The sequence below is a fragment of the Pongo pygmaeus genome, chromosome 16 (assembly GCF_028885625.2).
Source record: "Pongo pygmaeus isolate AG05252 chromosome 16, NHGRI_mPonPyg2-v2.0_pri, whole genome shotgun sequence".
NCBI classification, from domain to species: Eukaryota; Metazoa; Chordata; class Mammalia; order Primates; family Hominidae; genus Pongo; species Pongo pygmaeus.
This window is the reverse complement of record NC_072389.2, coordinates 60,524,101-60,540,984: the sequence shown is the minus strand read 5'-3', so window position 1 is coordinate 60,540,984 and position 16,884 is coordinate 60,524,101. Positions and strand designations below refer to the sequence as shown.

At 38.5% G+C, this 16,884-nt stretch overlaps 1 protein-coding gene across 6 annotated transcripts in view; it reads left to right on the top strand.

Annotated features, from left to right (window-relative positions):
- The window catches only part of RAB27A (RAB27A, member RAS oncogene family), an 84,972-nt gene extending 72,237 nt beyond the window's left edge, over positions 1-12,735 (top strand). For all 6 annotated transcript variants that reach the window (XM_054451951.1, XM_054451948.1, XM_054451950.1 and 3 more), the window contains one exon: positions 10,006-12,735. In XM_054451951.1, coding sequence (XP_054307926.1) covers positions 10,006-10,204 — 199 coding nt within the window. In that variant the 3' untranslated portion in view covers positions 10,205-12,735. The remainder of the gene's footprint in view (positions 1-10,005) is intronic.
- Positions 12,736-16,884: the final 4,149 nt, after the last annotated feature.

The following is a 16,884-nucleotide window of genomic DNA, read 5'->3' as shown; positions in this document are numbered from 1 at the left end:
TGCAACCTCTGCCTCCCGGGTTCAAGAGATCCTCCCATCTCAGCCTCCCTAGTAGCTGGGACTACAGGCACGTGCCACCATGCCCAGCTAATTTTTGTATTTTTAGTAGAGATGGGGTTTCACCTTGTTGGCCAGGCTGATCTTGAACTCCTGACCTCAACTCCGACCCTGCCTTGGCCTCTCAAAGTGCTGGAATTACAGGTGTGAGCCACTGTGCCTGGCTGTGTTCTAAGTTTTAAATAACATCATTACAAATAAGCTTTTATCACCTAACCCAATTCTGTGTTGGAAATAAGAAACATTTATTGTTTGTACTTTGTGTCAGGTTCTGATCTAAGTGCTTTAAATATTAACTCATTTAATCCTTACAAGAAGACACTGATGTTATTTGGTATTACAGATGAAGCAGCGGAGGCACAGAGGTTAAACTTTTGTCAGAATCACAGTTGGTAAGGTGTACTACTAGGATCTGAAGCCAGGCAGCATGACTCCAGAGGTTATGACTTTTTTTTTTTTTTTGAGACGGCATCTCCCTCTGTTGCCCAGGCTGGAGTGCTGTGGCATGATCTCGGCTCACTGCAACCTCCACCTCCTGGGTTAAAGTGATTCTCCTGCCTCAGCCTCCTGAATAGCTGGGATTATAGGCGCCTGCCACCATGCCTGGCTAATTTTTGTATTTTTAGTAGAGACGGGGTTTCAGGTCTTGAACTCTTGACCTCAGGTGATCCACCCGTCTCAGCCTCCCAAAGTGCTGGAATTACAGGCGTGAGCTACCGCGCCCGGCCTGAGGTTATGACTCTTAACCATTGATCCATGTTGTCGATAACTTCCATGCGTAGGTTTTATAGTTTTCAAAGTACTTTCACTATGTTTTCTCATTTGTTCCTCAAAAATGATGGTGAAGTAATTTTCAGGAGCTGTGGAGGAAAATTAAGGAATCAAATGAGGCTGGAGACTCTGGAGTTGGAAAGATATTTGTAACTGATTTTGAGAGAATGTTTAAAATGAAGTATACATTATTGTGATTTAGCATTTTAAAAAAGCTTACTGTTCAGCTACTTTTAAAAAATTTTCCAATTTATTCTGTTGCAGGAGATCTGAGTTTTTCAACTGCTTTTTCCTATAATGTATTTCTGAAAGGTGATAGAATGGTCAAGCCCTCTCCTTAAGTATGAGAAATGTTCTGTGGACATTAACTGATTTTTAATGGATATAATTGAGAAAGATCATAATGAAGAAAATGTAACTATTTACATTTTGAAAAATCTCATTATAAAATTCTATTCTTGAAACAATGGCATCACAAGCTATCCCCAGGATTTTAGCTCAATGATGTTATAGATTCTTGATAAATAAACACATATTGACTCCAGTCACAAAGGATTGCCTCTTCAAATTGTTAATCAAATATTACATGTGACTAGTGGGGGACAGAGATGCATTATCTCCATTTTGTGGGCAAGGTGATAGATGGAGGAAAAAAGATTGACAGTAACAAAGAGGTAAGCAGGAGGTTTAAAAACTGCGAAGACCATGTCATTTTTCCCAACAAACTTTTTTCTGATTAAGATATTTTAGAGTCAGCAAATAAAAGGATGATAGAACATGAGCATGGTGGAGTTAGTGGAGCAACTCTGCCTTGCAGAACTCACAGGTGGGTGGATAAACACTCAAATGAGGTGATAGTTTCTCAACCAGTTTTTGTTGTTGTTGTTGTTTTGAGACGGAGTCTCGCTCTGTCGCCCAGGCTGGAGTGCAGTGGTGCAATCTGGGCTCACTGCAAGCTCCGCCTCCTGGGTTCACACCATTCTCCTGCCTCAGCCTCCCAAGTAGTTGGGACTACAGGCGTCTGCCACCACGCCTGGCTAATTTTTTGTATTTATAGTAGAGATGGGGTTTCACTGTGTTAGCCAGGATGGTCTCGATCTCCCGATCTTGTGATCCGCCCACCTCGGCCTCCCAAAGTGCTGGGATTACAGGCGTGAGCCATCGTGCCTGGCCTCAACCAGTTTTTGATAGCTGTGCTAAAACAGAGAATTGCAGAGATTCAGTTGCAAGGCCTTATCACCTCCTGGAGGAAGTTATCAAATAATAAGACAGCATTACTGAGGAATCATAATGGAAAAATAGCCTTATGTCCCTACACATATATCCTCTAAATCAGTGGTCCCCAACCTTTTTGGCACTGGGAACTGGTTTCATGGAAGACAATCTTTCCATGGACCAGTGGAGGTGGGGGTGGTTTCGGAATGATTCAAACAGATTACATTTATTGTGCACTTTATTTCTATTATTATTACATTGCAATATATAATGAAATAATTATACAGCTCACCATAATGTAGAATCAGTGGGAGCCTTGAGCTTGTTTTCCTGTGACTGGACAGTCCCATCTGGGGGTGGTAGGAGACAGTGACAGATCATCAGGCATTAGATTCTCATAGGAGAGTGCAACCTAGATCCCTCACATGTGCAGTTCACAGTATGGCTTGTCCTCCTATGAGAATCTAATGATGCTGCTAATCTGACAGGAGACAGAGCTCAGGTGGTAATGTGAGTGATGGGAAGCAGCTGTAAATACAGATGAAACTTCGCTTGCTCACTGGCCCCCTGCTTACCTCCTGCTGTGTGGCCTGGTTCCTAACAGGCTGTGGATTGGTACCAGTCTGTGGCCTGGGGACTGGGAACCCCTGATCTAAATATGCTTCTTAGTAACATCAGAAGTGAAAAAGTTCTGAAAAGATCTGTAAAAGCATTAAGAAGTTAAAAAAGAAAATTTTACCAAGCTCTCATATAGAAGGTGTTACTAGCCAAGAAAGAATAAAAGAGTAAGGTAAATTGTAATCAGAGTCACTGATGTAGTTGTTAACATGCTATGGGAATATAGAAAAACAAAAACATTCTTCAAGAAAAGTAATCATGGAGGACTTTAAAGTTCTAATAAATTTAAAAAATACTTTACTGAATTCAATTGCAGGACTCCCTGAGATGATAAAATAACTGCTTTGTTGTTTTGAAATTCTAAGAGCGTGTTGGTTAGATTCCTCACAAATGGCGGCAATGAAGTCAACAGTTGAAGGAAATACAATGTTATCACGACTTTCATGGCTTTATTGAAAAGCAAGATGAATTTGTCAGTTGATTAATCCTGTTGCAAAGACCATCTCAAATGTATAAAGGATGACTTCGACAAGAAGACTGATTTCTTAAGATTATGTGAAAAACAGCCATACGGTTTTGAAGCAATGTTTTGTGAGTTATTTAAAAATTATACCTGTACCACAGGTCTTTGGATAACAAAACAAATATATACTTAAGATTTGATGGGCCGGGTGTGGTGGCTTACGCCTGTAAATCCCACACTTTGGGAGGCCGAGGCGGGTGGATCACGAGGTCAGGAGATCGAGACCATCCTGGCTAACATGGTGAAACCCCGTCTCTACTAAAAATACAAAAAATTAGACAGGTGTGGTGGCGGCCGCCTGTAGTCCCAGTTACTCGGGAGGCTGAGGCAGGAGAATGGCGTGAGCCCGTGAGGCGGAGCTTGCAGTGAGCCAGGATGGCGCCACTGTGCTCCAGCCTGGGCAACAGAGCGAGACTCCGTCTCAAAAAAAAAAAAAAAAAAAAAGATTTGATGCTCTTGAGCAACTTGATGCTGTAAAATTCAGAATGTCTTCAAGTGTATGGTCCAGAAACATAGTCTGGAGTTGGTAAGTGGCAAAGCCTTTGATGAACATGGCCAGTGACCTCTGATTACTCCCCAAAGCCAGAGTTTTTTTCTTGTGCAGTGCATAAGATTTATTTATTTAAAAAATCCTCATACTAGTTTGGAACCAGTAGAACCTATGGTTAAGCTGGCTGCATTGGAATTAGCTGTGGACCCAAATCCTAACTCTGCTACTTTCTAGCATTGTGAATTGGGCAAGTTCCTTTCATCTTTCTCAGCCTTAGTTTAATCATTTGTGAAATGGGAATATAGTGTACCTGAATACAGTAGTGGTTATATTTAGTGAATTATGCATGTAAGACACATAGTATTGGGTAGCTCAAGAAATAATTTTTGTTATTTTTTATAATTTTATAATTTTGTTATTTTGTAATTTTTTTGTTATTTTTTTCTTCAATTTTAAATGACTCATATATATCAGCTTGTTTCAATTCAGGCAAACCAGAACACTTTGAAGAGCATATACAGGAAATCCCTAAAGCAAAAAAGGGGGAAAAGCTAAAAAAAAAAAAATAGTTATAGTCCAGAAAACTCATTTAGTGAAATAGCGTGTTGCAAAAATTTGAATTCACCCAGTTTTTTTTCTTCTAGTTAGTAGTTTTGGAAATCAGTATTCTATGAACTAAACACTGAGAAGACATTTCCTATTTTGTTTTACAAGGCGTAGTGTAGTATATGAGGACCTGCACAGGAAAACAGGAAGAGCCTGCTTGCTTCTCTGTCATTCATTAGCTGAATGGCATTGATCAGACTGCTTAATTTTTCTGGGCCTTCTTGCCACAGGCCTGCTTTAAGAGTTTTTTTCTAACCTGAAGATTACACCAAAAAACATTTAGAACTGATCAACAAATTCAGTAAAGTTTTAGGATACAAAATCAACATACAAAAATCATTAGCATTTATATACACCAACAGGGAACAATCTGAAAAAGAAACCAAGAAAGCAATCTCATTTAAAATAGCTACGAAGAATATAAAATACCTAGAAATCAATTTAACCAAAGAAGTGAAGCATCTATACAAGGAAAACTATAAAACACAGATGAGAGAAATTGAAGAGGACACCAAAAATGGAAAAATATTCCATGCTTTTGGACTGGAAAAATTAATATTGTTAAAATGATAACACTTCCCAAAGCAATTTACTGACTCAATGCAATCCCTATCAAAATACCAATAATCTTCACAAATATCGAAAAAAATCCTAAAATTTATATGGAACCACAAAAGACCCTCAATAACTGACACAATCCTGAGGAAAAAAGCCCAAAGGTGGAGACTTCACACTGCTTGACTTCAAAGTTTACTACAAAGCTATAGGAACCAAATCAGCATGGTATTGGCATAAAACAGACACATAGACCAATGGAACAGAACAGAGAACCCGGATATAAATCCATGCATTTACAGACAACTCATCTTGGACAAAAGTGCCAAGAACAATGGGGAAAGGACATTCTCTTCAATAAATGATGCTGGGAAAACCAGATACTCACATGCAGAACAATGTAACTAGACCCCTATCTCTCACCATATGTAAAAATCAACTCAAAATGAATTAAAAACTTAAATATCGGACTTGAAACTATGAAACTACTAGAAGAAAACATTTGGGAAACACTCCAGGTCATTGGTCTGGACAAAAACTTTTTGTATGAGACCACAAAACACAGGCAACCAACACAAGAATAGACATATGGGATTTATATCAAACTAAAAAGCTTCTACACAGCAAAGGAAACAACAAAATGAAGAGACAACCCACAGAATGGGAGAAAATATTTGCAAACTACCCATCTGATGAGGGATTAATAACCAGAATATATAAGGAGCTCAAATAATAGCAAAAACAAATAATCTGTTTTAAAAATAGGCAAAATATCTGAGTAGACATTTCTCAAAAGAAGATCTGCAAATGGCAAACAGGTGTATGAAAAAATGCTTAACATCACTACTCAGAGAAAGGCAAAACTACAATGAGATAACATCTCATCCAGTTAACATGACTTTCATCCAAAATATAGGCAGTAATCCCCCCCCTTCAAAAATAAAAAACCCAAATACAGGCAATAGTGGATGCTGTGAGGATGCAGAGAAAGTTGAACCCTTGTACATTGTTGGTGGGAAAGTAAATTAATATAAGCACTATGGAGAAAAGTATGGATGTTCTTAAAAAAAAAACTAAAAATAGAACTACCATATGATCCAGCAATTCCACTAATATATATATGTATATATATATATAAAATAGTGGAAGTTTTCTTAAAAGTTTTATATAAGTTTTCTTTGGAGATATATATATATATCCAAAAGATATATAGAGATGTATATCAGATATATCAAAAAGATATTTGCTGTCTGTACTCCCATGTTTATTGCAGCACTATCCACAAGAGCTAAGATATGAAATCAATCTAAGTACCCATCAATGGATGAACGGATAAATAAAATATGGTTTATATATACAGTGGAATATTATTCCACCATAAAGAATGAAATCCCGTCATTTGCAGCAGCTTGGATGGGACTGGAGATCATTATGTTAAGTGAAATAGCCAAACACAGAAAGACAAATGTTGCATGTTCTTACTCATATGTGGGAGCTACAAAGGTGGATCTCATGAAGATAGAGAGTAGATTGGAGAATACCAGAGGCCAGGAAGGGTAGGAGGGAATGGAGGATGAAGAGAGATTGATTAATAGGTACAAATATATGGTTTGATAGAAGAAATAAGATGTAGTGTTAGAAGGATCAGTAGGGTGACTATAGTTTACAACAATCTATTGTATATCTTGAAATAGCTAGGAGGGAAAAATTCAAATCGTTCTAGTATAAAGAAAAGACAAATATTTAAGATTATGGCTATCCCAAGTATACTAATCTTTACAGATTATATCAGTGTATTAAATGATCATATTTACTCTGAAACTATATTATGCATACATAAAAAATAAAATTTTCTTACAGATATAATTGAAGCTCCTTTTAAAATTCCTTGCTGATTCCATTCTCCTTCCTACCTCCTCAGAGGGAACCACACTATGTCTGCTTCCTATAGCAGATGTTGTTGGTTGCCTAGACAATATTCATGCCTTTATTTATAGAATCTCAATTTTCTTTAGCTATCTACTCTGCTTCTAGAGGACCTGCTACTTAAGAGAGGCAGGTGCCAGCCACCAGCCCAGGAAGACTGATTGGTTTAAGCCAATGATGGTGGTGTACCATTCCTCTTGCCAGAGTTTGGTTTAGGCATTGGCATGTGATACAGTTTTGACCAATGAGACATGAGGGAAAGTCTTCCAGGGACTTCTGGGAAAGATTTCCTCTCTCCTGAGACAGGCACACAGAGGAAGAGTCCTTTTTTCCTTGGAACTTTGGTGTGTTGAGATGTGATGCCTGGAATGTTTTAACTTCTGGGGTCATGAAGGGAGTCAGACTGTGGACAAAGCTGACATGTGGAGGATGGCAGAACAGAAGGATGAGATGAATCTAGGCTCTTTGTTTCTACTATTCGGTGACCGAATTAACACTGGAAACTCTCTAGTTCTGTGTTCATTATGCATGACAATAAATTCCTACTTGTGATTCATGCCAATTTGAGCCACAATTTTCAGTTACTTTTAGCTAAAAGCAGTCAAAATGATATATTTCTAGTCCAAGAAGTTGTACTTTTACTACATAGATGTTTTTATAATGATGTGTAATTATTTTGTGTTCTTCACACAAATGATCTTGTATCATACAAGTTGGTTTTTTAATTCAACATTTAATTTTTGCCATGTTGGTACAGTTTAAGCATTGTATAATTCATTGTATAAAAATATCACTATTCATGCGCTTATTGATGGACATTTAGGTTAATTTTTTCCCTATTACAAATAGTTCTGCAATATCTATTCCATTAGATGATGCCACGTGTACATATATGAGAGCTTCTTTAGGGCTGCACTATCCAGTATGATAGCCACTAGTCACATGTAGCTATTTAAGTTAAAATTAAAAGTTCAGGTTTTTTGGCCAGGTGTGGTGGCTCACGCCTGTTATCCCAGCACTTTGGGAGGGGAGGCAGACAGATCACTCCAGGTCAGGAGTTTGAGACCAGCCTGGCCAACATGGTAAAATTAGCTGGGAGTGGTGGCATGTTCCTGTAGTCCCTGCTACTTGGGAGGCTGAGGGACGAGAATCACTTGAACTTGGGAGGCAGAGGTTGCAGTGAGCCAAGATCACACCATTACACTCCAGCCTGGGCAACAGAGCGAGACTCTGCCTCTAAAAAACAAAACAAAACAAAAACAAAAACAAAAAAGTCGCGTTTTTGGTTGCATTAGCCACATTTTAAGTGCTCAATAGCTACATATGGCTAGTAGTTATTGTACTGGATGATATACATATGGAAAGTTCCTATCACTGTGGGAGGTTCTGTTGGATAGTGCTGCTCCAGGACAGGGTTTCTGAATATTTTTCATAGTACGGCACCTGCAGAAAAGGATAATATTGGTACAGCTCACTGGGATAAATAGATAAGGCTGCTCAAGGTTGGAGGAGACTGGTTCAGGAACTCTGGCTGCCCGAAGACCTTCTCAGTTGCCCTAAGGACTGAGGCATTGCTGATGTCTCAGGTATCCCTGTAACTCATTTCCTGCCCATCAACATGCCTTGGCTCTGCTTTAGATGTATACCCAGGAGTGCTGTTGCTGGATCATAGTGCATGCATGTTTCAATTTTACCAGATATTACCGTCTTATTTTCCAAAGTAGTTATAACAGTTTATACTTACATAAGCAGTAAATGCAAGTTCCTCTTTTCTTCTCCTTGGCAATACTTGATATTGGGAGATTTTTATATTTTTGCCAATCTGATGGGTGTGACTTAATATACCATTATTTTAACTTGCATTTCCCTTATTTTGGGTGAGGTTGAACATTTTTTCATAAATGTAATTTCTTAGAATTTCCTGTGCATATCCTTAGTCTGTTTCGTATTATCTTGTTTATTACTTTAATTCATTTGAGGAATTATTTTTTCGGATGCTAACCCATTTGCAAGTTATATGAAACACCATATATTTTGGCCTGTCGCTCATCTTTTAACTTTGCTTATGATATATGTTGTGGCACCAAAGTTTTAAACTTTAACATTGTCAAGATTATCAAACTTGTTCTCTGTGGTTTGAGCTTTTATAGCTATATTAAGAAATCCTTTCTTATTCCAGTGTCAAAAAGATAAGTCTGTTATATTTTCTTCTAAAAGTTTTCAAGTTTTACTTTTCACTTAGAGTAATTTAAACAGCTTTCATACCAAGAATCAAGTTTTAAATTCTTAAAACTAGGCCGGGTGCAGCAACTCACACCTGTAGTCCCAGCACTTTGGAGGCCAAGGCAGGTGGGTAGCTTGAGCTCAGGAGTTCGAAACCAGCCTGGTCAACATGGTAAAACCCTGTCTCTACAAAAAAATACAATAATTAGCCAGGCGTGGTGGTGTGCGCTTGTGGTCCCAGCTACTGGGAAAGCTGAGGTAGGAGGATCGATGCCTGGGAAGTCACCTGGGAACTGAGATCGTGCCATTGCACTCCAGCCTGGGTGACAGAGACTCTGTCTCAAAACAAAAAACCCTCCAAAAACTTACAGCAAATAAGATTTAATTCTGTCTCTGTCTTCCAGAATCCCCTACTTATATCTTTTTATAAATTTTTTATAGTAAATCAATATGTATTACCAAAATATATATTGCATAAATATGTTCCTTTAAAAAAAAAGAAAATTGATTTTTTTTTGAGACAGTCTAACTCTATTGCCCAGGCTGGAGTGCGGTGGCACAATATTGCCTCACTGCAAACTCTGCCTCCCGGGTTGAAGTGATTCTTGAGCCTCAGCCTCCCCAGTAGCTGGGATTACAGGTGTATGCCACCATTCCTGGCTAATTTTTGTATTTTTTGTAGAGATGGGGTTTCCACATGTTGGCCAGGCTGGTCTTGAACTCCTGACTTCAGGTGATCTGCCCACCTGAGCCTCCCAGAGTGCTGGGAGGTGTAAGCCACTGCGCCTAGCCGAAAATTGATATTTTGAAGAGTCTAAAATTTCCAGTTTTGCATATCTACTGGAAACGCAGTGTGAGTATTTTATTGTCTTTTTCACTTTTTAATGTACTCTGGGATGGTAAAATGTTTTGTCGTCTTGTATATTTGTATTCTATCGATTCTCTAATTTGAATTATCAAGAGCAAAGGTCACTGTCCTTTCCCTCCACATGTTGTTACCTAAGTTGTCTCTGTCTTCCAGAATCCCCTACTTTGAAACTAGTGCTGCCAATGGGACAAACATAAGCCAAGCAATTGAGATGCTTCTGGACCTGATAATGAAGCGAATGGAACGGTGTGTGGACAAGTCCTGGATTCCTGAAGGAGTGGTGCGATCAAATGGTCATGCCTCTATGGATCAGTTAAGTGAAGAAAAGGAGAAAGGGGCATGTGGCTGTTGAGAAGTCAAGTAAGCGACATAGTAGTTCAGGTGGCCCATGCCTGGGATCTTCTCTGTGATTGATACATGGCACAGTGAGAGATTAATGGGCATTGTGTACAAATTGCTTCTCACCATCCCCATTAGACCTACGAATAAAGCATCCGGTTCTAAAATTAATTTGTTGCAGCTTTGTAAATATTTCTTTAAGATTCAGCTTGTTAGGAGAAATATTTCGGAGCCAAAAGTGCCTTATAAAACCTTAGCCTATTATAGTAAATCATTCAAGGACTCAGAATTTTGCGTTCACAGAAGGGTGTATTTATTATGTGGAATGAATGAGGGTACTGTCACCTGCCTTAATGTAGGTAGGCCCAGAGTCTTACATTTAAGATCTTACATGCAATTATAAAACCGCCACAGTCTTCAATCCAGATTTAAAGACTCATGCCACAGGTGACATTCTAAAGTACCATTAAAGCCACTTAATATACATGCACATCAGCTCAATGTCTTTGAGTATTAATTTTATGTAAGCATTCTATTTAACATGAATATAGGAGAAATCATGGCCATATCTATAGACCTTGGATAAACTGGATTGACCAATTGTACACTCATGGTGACTTTTTTGTTGGTGGGAAGGGGATTGGGGTGGGGCAGGGTGGCTTAATGTAATATGAGCAACCAAAGTGGGACTTCTGGCTCCCCGCTATATTCCCATTGCTCTGAATGGTTGATTGAAGGGTCAGGGAACTAGATTTTATGGCTTTAGTTCACTGTGATTGTACATTTATACTTGGCCTGTGTGCTGGCCACATCTGAACATAGCTGGTGCTTATGCCAAGTTACTTGTGATGAGTAAATATTTAGTTTCTTTTTCTTCATATTTATAATGTTGATGTGGCATCCTCAGGCTGCAGCTTAATTAGCTTATAAATTACTCGTCTCTGTCTTTACCAGCAGGCTCTGTATTGTTGATATTTGCAACTTGTTTTGCTTTTCCATTGGTGGAATTGAAATAATTAGTTTTTAATTACATAAGATGCCTGTTTGCTATTTGGTGGAAGATAGATGTTCACATTGAAGCAGTTACATTTGTACTGTAGTTCAATAAAAAAAAAATGTAGTATTCTGTAGCTTGTATTTTTCATAGAGCTCATGAGCACTTACTGTACTTGCTGGGTCTTGCCAAGATCATGTATTCTGCTGCATTGCCAAAGTGTCTTCATACCAAATTAAAGGTGGTTTTAATATATGTTTCATGGAAGTTGTTTATAAAATTCAAAGATATTTCATTTAGGTGAAAAGTCTTATTTATTAAAGTGGTTTGAATAAAGTAGATCAAAACTTCCAGAGATCTTAATGGCTATTTAGGAAGAAATATCACTCACCATAATTTAAATAAAGAATAAAAATACATGTATTTTGTGGTGGCAAATGTTTGGTAGAACTGTAATTAGAAAAATACAAGTATATTTGGGTGATGGTTACACTAGAAGCCCAGACTTTATGACTACACAATATATTCATGTCTCTAAACTGTACTTGTACCCCCTAAATTTATTTTTGAAAAAGGAAAAATATAAGTATAATGAAAAAGCCTATTTTTTTTCCACTGTCCTTCCACTACTCCCATAACAAACTTAGCCATGGCTGGTAACATTTTACATATTTCTATCCTTGAAATGAAGGCTTCTTTTAAATTCCAAAGAAGTCACGGAGGCCTGTGCATTTGAATTGTATATGCTAGTGAGGAAAAGATTTAGACATTTCAAGAGCAGGTTTGGCTGGGCGTGGTGGCTCACACCTGTAATCCCAGCACTTTGGGAGGCTGAGGAGGGTGGATCACGAGGTCAGGAGATCAAGACCATCCTGGCTAACATGGTGAAACCTGGTCTCTACTAAAAAAAAAAAAAAAAAAAAAAAAAAAAAAAAAGAGTTGGGTGTGGTGGCGGGCACCTGTAGTCCCAGCTACTCAGGAGGCTGAGGCAGGAAAATGGCGTGAACCTGGGAGGTGGAGCTTGCAGTGAGCTGAGATCGCGCCACTGCACTCCAGCCTGGGCGACAGAGCAAGACTCCATCTCAAAAAAAAAAAAAAAAAAAGAGCAGGGTCATAATCACACAGCAGTGCCTTATATAGTTGCCATAAGACTTCAGTGGAGTACAACATAATTTTACAGCTACATATCAGGGCATAGTCTATATGGTGTATTTGTGTTAGAATAACACATTAAATGTCTTTAAACATAAAAATAAGAATGTTTGCATGTTTCAGTTTTCAAGAACCAAATGAGTAATTAGCTATAGATTCCACTGGCCTTAAACATACAACTAAGTGTATACATGATATAGCGCACACACAAGAGCCACCTTTAATTATTGAAATAACCTGTATTCTTTTTGGAAATCATTTAAGTTTGGTATTGAAGTACTATATTTTTTGTGCATCAGTGTATTTTTCTATTTACAAGCCTATGTAAAAGTGAAGTGTATCTTCAGTGAACCATGTGCCAATTAAGCTGTAATAAAAAAGTGGTCTAGTCTGTCAAATTTGTGTGTGAATGTAACTTTATTATTACAAAGTTTTATAACAGAGGTTGTAATGCCAAAGGAAATGAAATTCAGGGATACACATTCCATTAGGTGCTCACTGAGGGGCCAGCCAAGACAACATATTCTGGAAAAGTAATTAAAAATGTTATCAGGCTGGGCGCGGTGGCTCACGCCTGTAATCCCAGCACTTTGGGAGGCCAAGGCAGGCAGATCACCTGAGGTCGAGAGTTTGAGACCAGCCTGACAAACATGCAGAAACCCCATCTCTACTTAAAATACAAAATTAGTTGGGTGTGGTGGCACATGACTGTAATCCCAGCTACCTGGGAGGCTGAGGCAGGAGAATTGCTTGAACCCAGGAGGCGGAGGTTGCAGTGAGCCGAGATTGTGCTGTTGCACTCCAGCCTGGGCAACAAGAGTGAAACTGTCTCAAAAAAAAAAAAAAAAAGTTATCAAACATGTATTGAGCACCTATATTTCGGAAGTGTTGTAGTAGACAATCTCAGATAAAACAAGGATGATTAAGGCCTGAACTAAGATCAGGCAGGGGTGAGAGATGATGCAAGAGACGCTGGGGAGGGTACAGTCATGGATTGGATGAGGAGGGTATATGTGGAGAGATGGCTTCTCTGACCTTCTGACCTTATTTCTTACCACTGTCCACCTCACTCTTCTCAGGCACACTGGCCTCCTTGGAGCAGTCAAGCATGTTCCTGCCTCAGATCTCTTGCATTTGCAGTTCCCTCTGTCTGGAATGCTAGTGTTCCATGTATACCTCTCCTATCCTTTAAGACTGTTCAAATGCCACTTTGTCCAAAGAACTTTACTGACCACCTTATAAAAAAGAGCAGTCACTCCCCTTCATGGGCCCCAACCAGATTGTCACTCCTTGACCTGTTGTTCTGCTTTGCGTTTCTTCATATCACTCAATGTAAATATTTCACCACTTGATGTATTTACAATTATTCTTAGCCAAGAGGCTGACAAGTGATTCACTTGACATATTTATATATTTGTCTACATCCATTAAGATATAAGCTCCACAAACAAGGACAGGGATTTAGGTAGTTTTCTTCAAAACTGTTACCGTCACTCAGAAAAAGGCCTGGTACACAATAGGTACTCAAATGTTTGTTGATTGACTGAGTAAAGGACTTAAAGAGGCAGCAGGGTCAAGAGAAAGAGTTTTCAAAAGGGGCCACTGTTAATGTTAAAAGACAGAAGAATACAATTTGAAAATAAAAACAGCGTTAAAAATGTTTAAAAAGGTTCACATATAGTAAGTCCATACTAATTTATTGTAAGAAATCAAGAAATTTAGGCCAGGTGTGGTGGCTCATGCTTGTAATCCCAGCACTTTGGGAGCTGAGGTGGGTAGATCACCTGAGATCAGGAGTTGGAGACCAGCCTGGCCAACATGGTAAAACCCAGTCTCTACTAAAATTGCAAAATTAGCTGGGCGTGGTGGCTTATTCCTGTAATCCCAGCTACTGGGAGGCTGAGGCAGGAGAATCGCTTGAACCTGGGAGGCAGAGGTTGCAGTGAGCCGAGATCATGCCACTGAACTCCAGCCTGGGTGACAAAGCAAGACTTTGTCTCAAAAAAAAAAAAAAAAAAATTAAGAAATCTGAGAAATAATTTCTGATCTTTTGAAGTTGATGTCAAGATGGCTAACAATCTATTTAAGACATGTTTCACTTGGTATTTTTATAAATTGGAAATCTCTATGGTGGTATTTCCAGCTCTTCTGTTATTGGTAATATAGGTATTTATAAAACTAATAAGCTCTTCCATTATAAGATACTTAGATAATGCTGGATAAAGTATGAACATATTTTTTAAAAATGTACCGATGATTTCTCAAAAAAATATGGGCAATGCCCTAAGACCACCTCCTTCCCCTTAAAAACAGACAACAGATGGAACTTAAAACAACCTGATGCTGATTGTGGTTTGCTTTTGGTTTGGTTTTGCCAGTATCGGTAATCAGGATGCTTTGTTATAATAGCTACAAAGAATTAGTAAAGAAAACTTTGGGCCTTTTGAGAATAGGGTGCTGAAACTGCAGCCCTCTGTCCCCAAACACACAGAAATCCAGGACCTGCTCTATGGTTTTTTTTTTTTTTTCTTCTTCTTCTTTTTGAGATGGAGTCTTGCTCTGTCGCCCAGGCTGGAGTGCAGTGATGCGATCTTGGCTCACTGCAACCTCTGCCTCCCGGGTTCAAGCAATTCTCTGCCTCAGACTCCCGAGTAGCTGGGATTACAGGCACCCACCACCACACTCGGCTAATTTTTGTATTTTTAATAGAGATGGGGTTTCATCATCTTGTCCAGGCTGCTCTTAAACTCCTGACCTCAGGTGATCCACCCACTTTGGCCTCCCAAAGTGCTGGGATTACAGGCGTGAGCCACCATGCCCGGCTGACCTAGTCTATGTCTTAAATCTCTTGTGAAAATTTACAACCACAAGTCGGCTTGAACACAGGTTTAAGGTTAAAGTGTATAATACCTAATTTTTCTGGGTATGTTCAATCAAGAAATTAACAAAAATTAACATTTTAAAGAAGTGATTTGTTCTGGATTACTTGGTGGAAGCAAAGCAAAAATGTTTGCAGATGGAACATTTCTGCACAGGCCAAAAAACACCCTACTATGGATGAGATTACAATGAAAAATTACAATCTATTTCTTCTTCATTCTTACCTCCAATCATTAGCAAGGGCCAGCAGACCAAACAGCCAGCAGGATTTGGCATTTAAGAACCTCAAATAATATACTTATCAGAAGCAGACCATAAAGTCAAAGTGTTTAAGATAATCACAAACATGAAAGGAACTAAAAAATCCTGAAAAGAAGTCAATATTAAAGATACCAGACTGGTTTGAATTAAAAAAAAAAAACAAAAACTTCCAACAATGAAAAATATAGCCATTGATATTCAAAACTTAATGGTTAGAGGTTAAATGACAGGTTTGACAGAGTTAAAGAGGAAATTCTAGAAGGCAGGTCAGAGGAAATTACCCATAATTCAGCAGACAGAGATAAGGAGAAAGTCCTGGAGGGGTTAAAAGACACAGAGGGAAGAAAAAAAGCTCCAACTTATATCTAGTAGGAATTCTATAAGGAGAAATTAGAGAAACTGAAGGAAGAGGCAGTATATGAAAAGATAATAGCTGAGAATTTTCCAGTAATGATAAAAGACACATACCCTTAGATTTAGGAATCATAAACCCTAAGAAGGATAAATAGAATCATATTTCCAAGATTTCAGTTCAATCTTGCATTCCATTAAAATAGGTGGAAAGAAAAGAACAATTTCTAAGGCTGGCTATACACGCACTCATTCTAAAGTGAAGCACTGAATGTGTTCATAGACTGAAGGGAACAAAGTCTCAGATGAAGCCTTAAGGTATGGAATTAAGAACACAGATAAAGGATGTGGCCTCTGACATCAAAGGTAAGAGGGTAAACCTGGGTGTTCATGTATATGGGAAGGGTATAAAATTTCTTGAAGTAGTAGGAGCAAACTGAGAGTTGGGAAGGAACTGTGTAAAGTTTGCAAAGATTGGTGAGGCTCTTCCATAATTGTTGAGGAGGATAGGAGAGGAAGAATAAAGCCAAGTAAAATAATTTTCAGTCTCTTGGTTGACAATAAAGTATTGGGCAGATGTTTATTACTAAAATTTCTGGTATGTGCCTTTGTTATTTAACATTACTCTGGAATTACTGGTTGAATGACTAGACAAGAAAAAGTATCCAATAAAAGGAAAAATGTGTGTATTTGAAGATTATAACTATACAAACTGATTCTAGAGTTAAAATGAAAAGATAAATGTTGAAGAATAACCAGATAAAAAATGAATAAAAGGACAAGGAAGGAAGGGTGATATGGTTTGGCTGTGACCCCACCCAAATCTCATCTTGAATTATAGCTCCCATAATTCCTGTGTGTTGTGGGAGGGACTTGGTGGGAGATAATTGAATCATGGGGCCAGTTTCCCCTACACTGTTCTCATGATAGTGCGTAAGTCTCACGAGATCTGATTATTTTAAAGGGGTTTTGCCTTTCATTTGGTTTTCATTCTCTTTGCCTGCTGCCATCCATGTAAGACATGACTTGCTCCTCCTTGGCTTCTGCTGTGATTG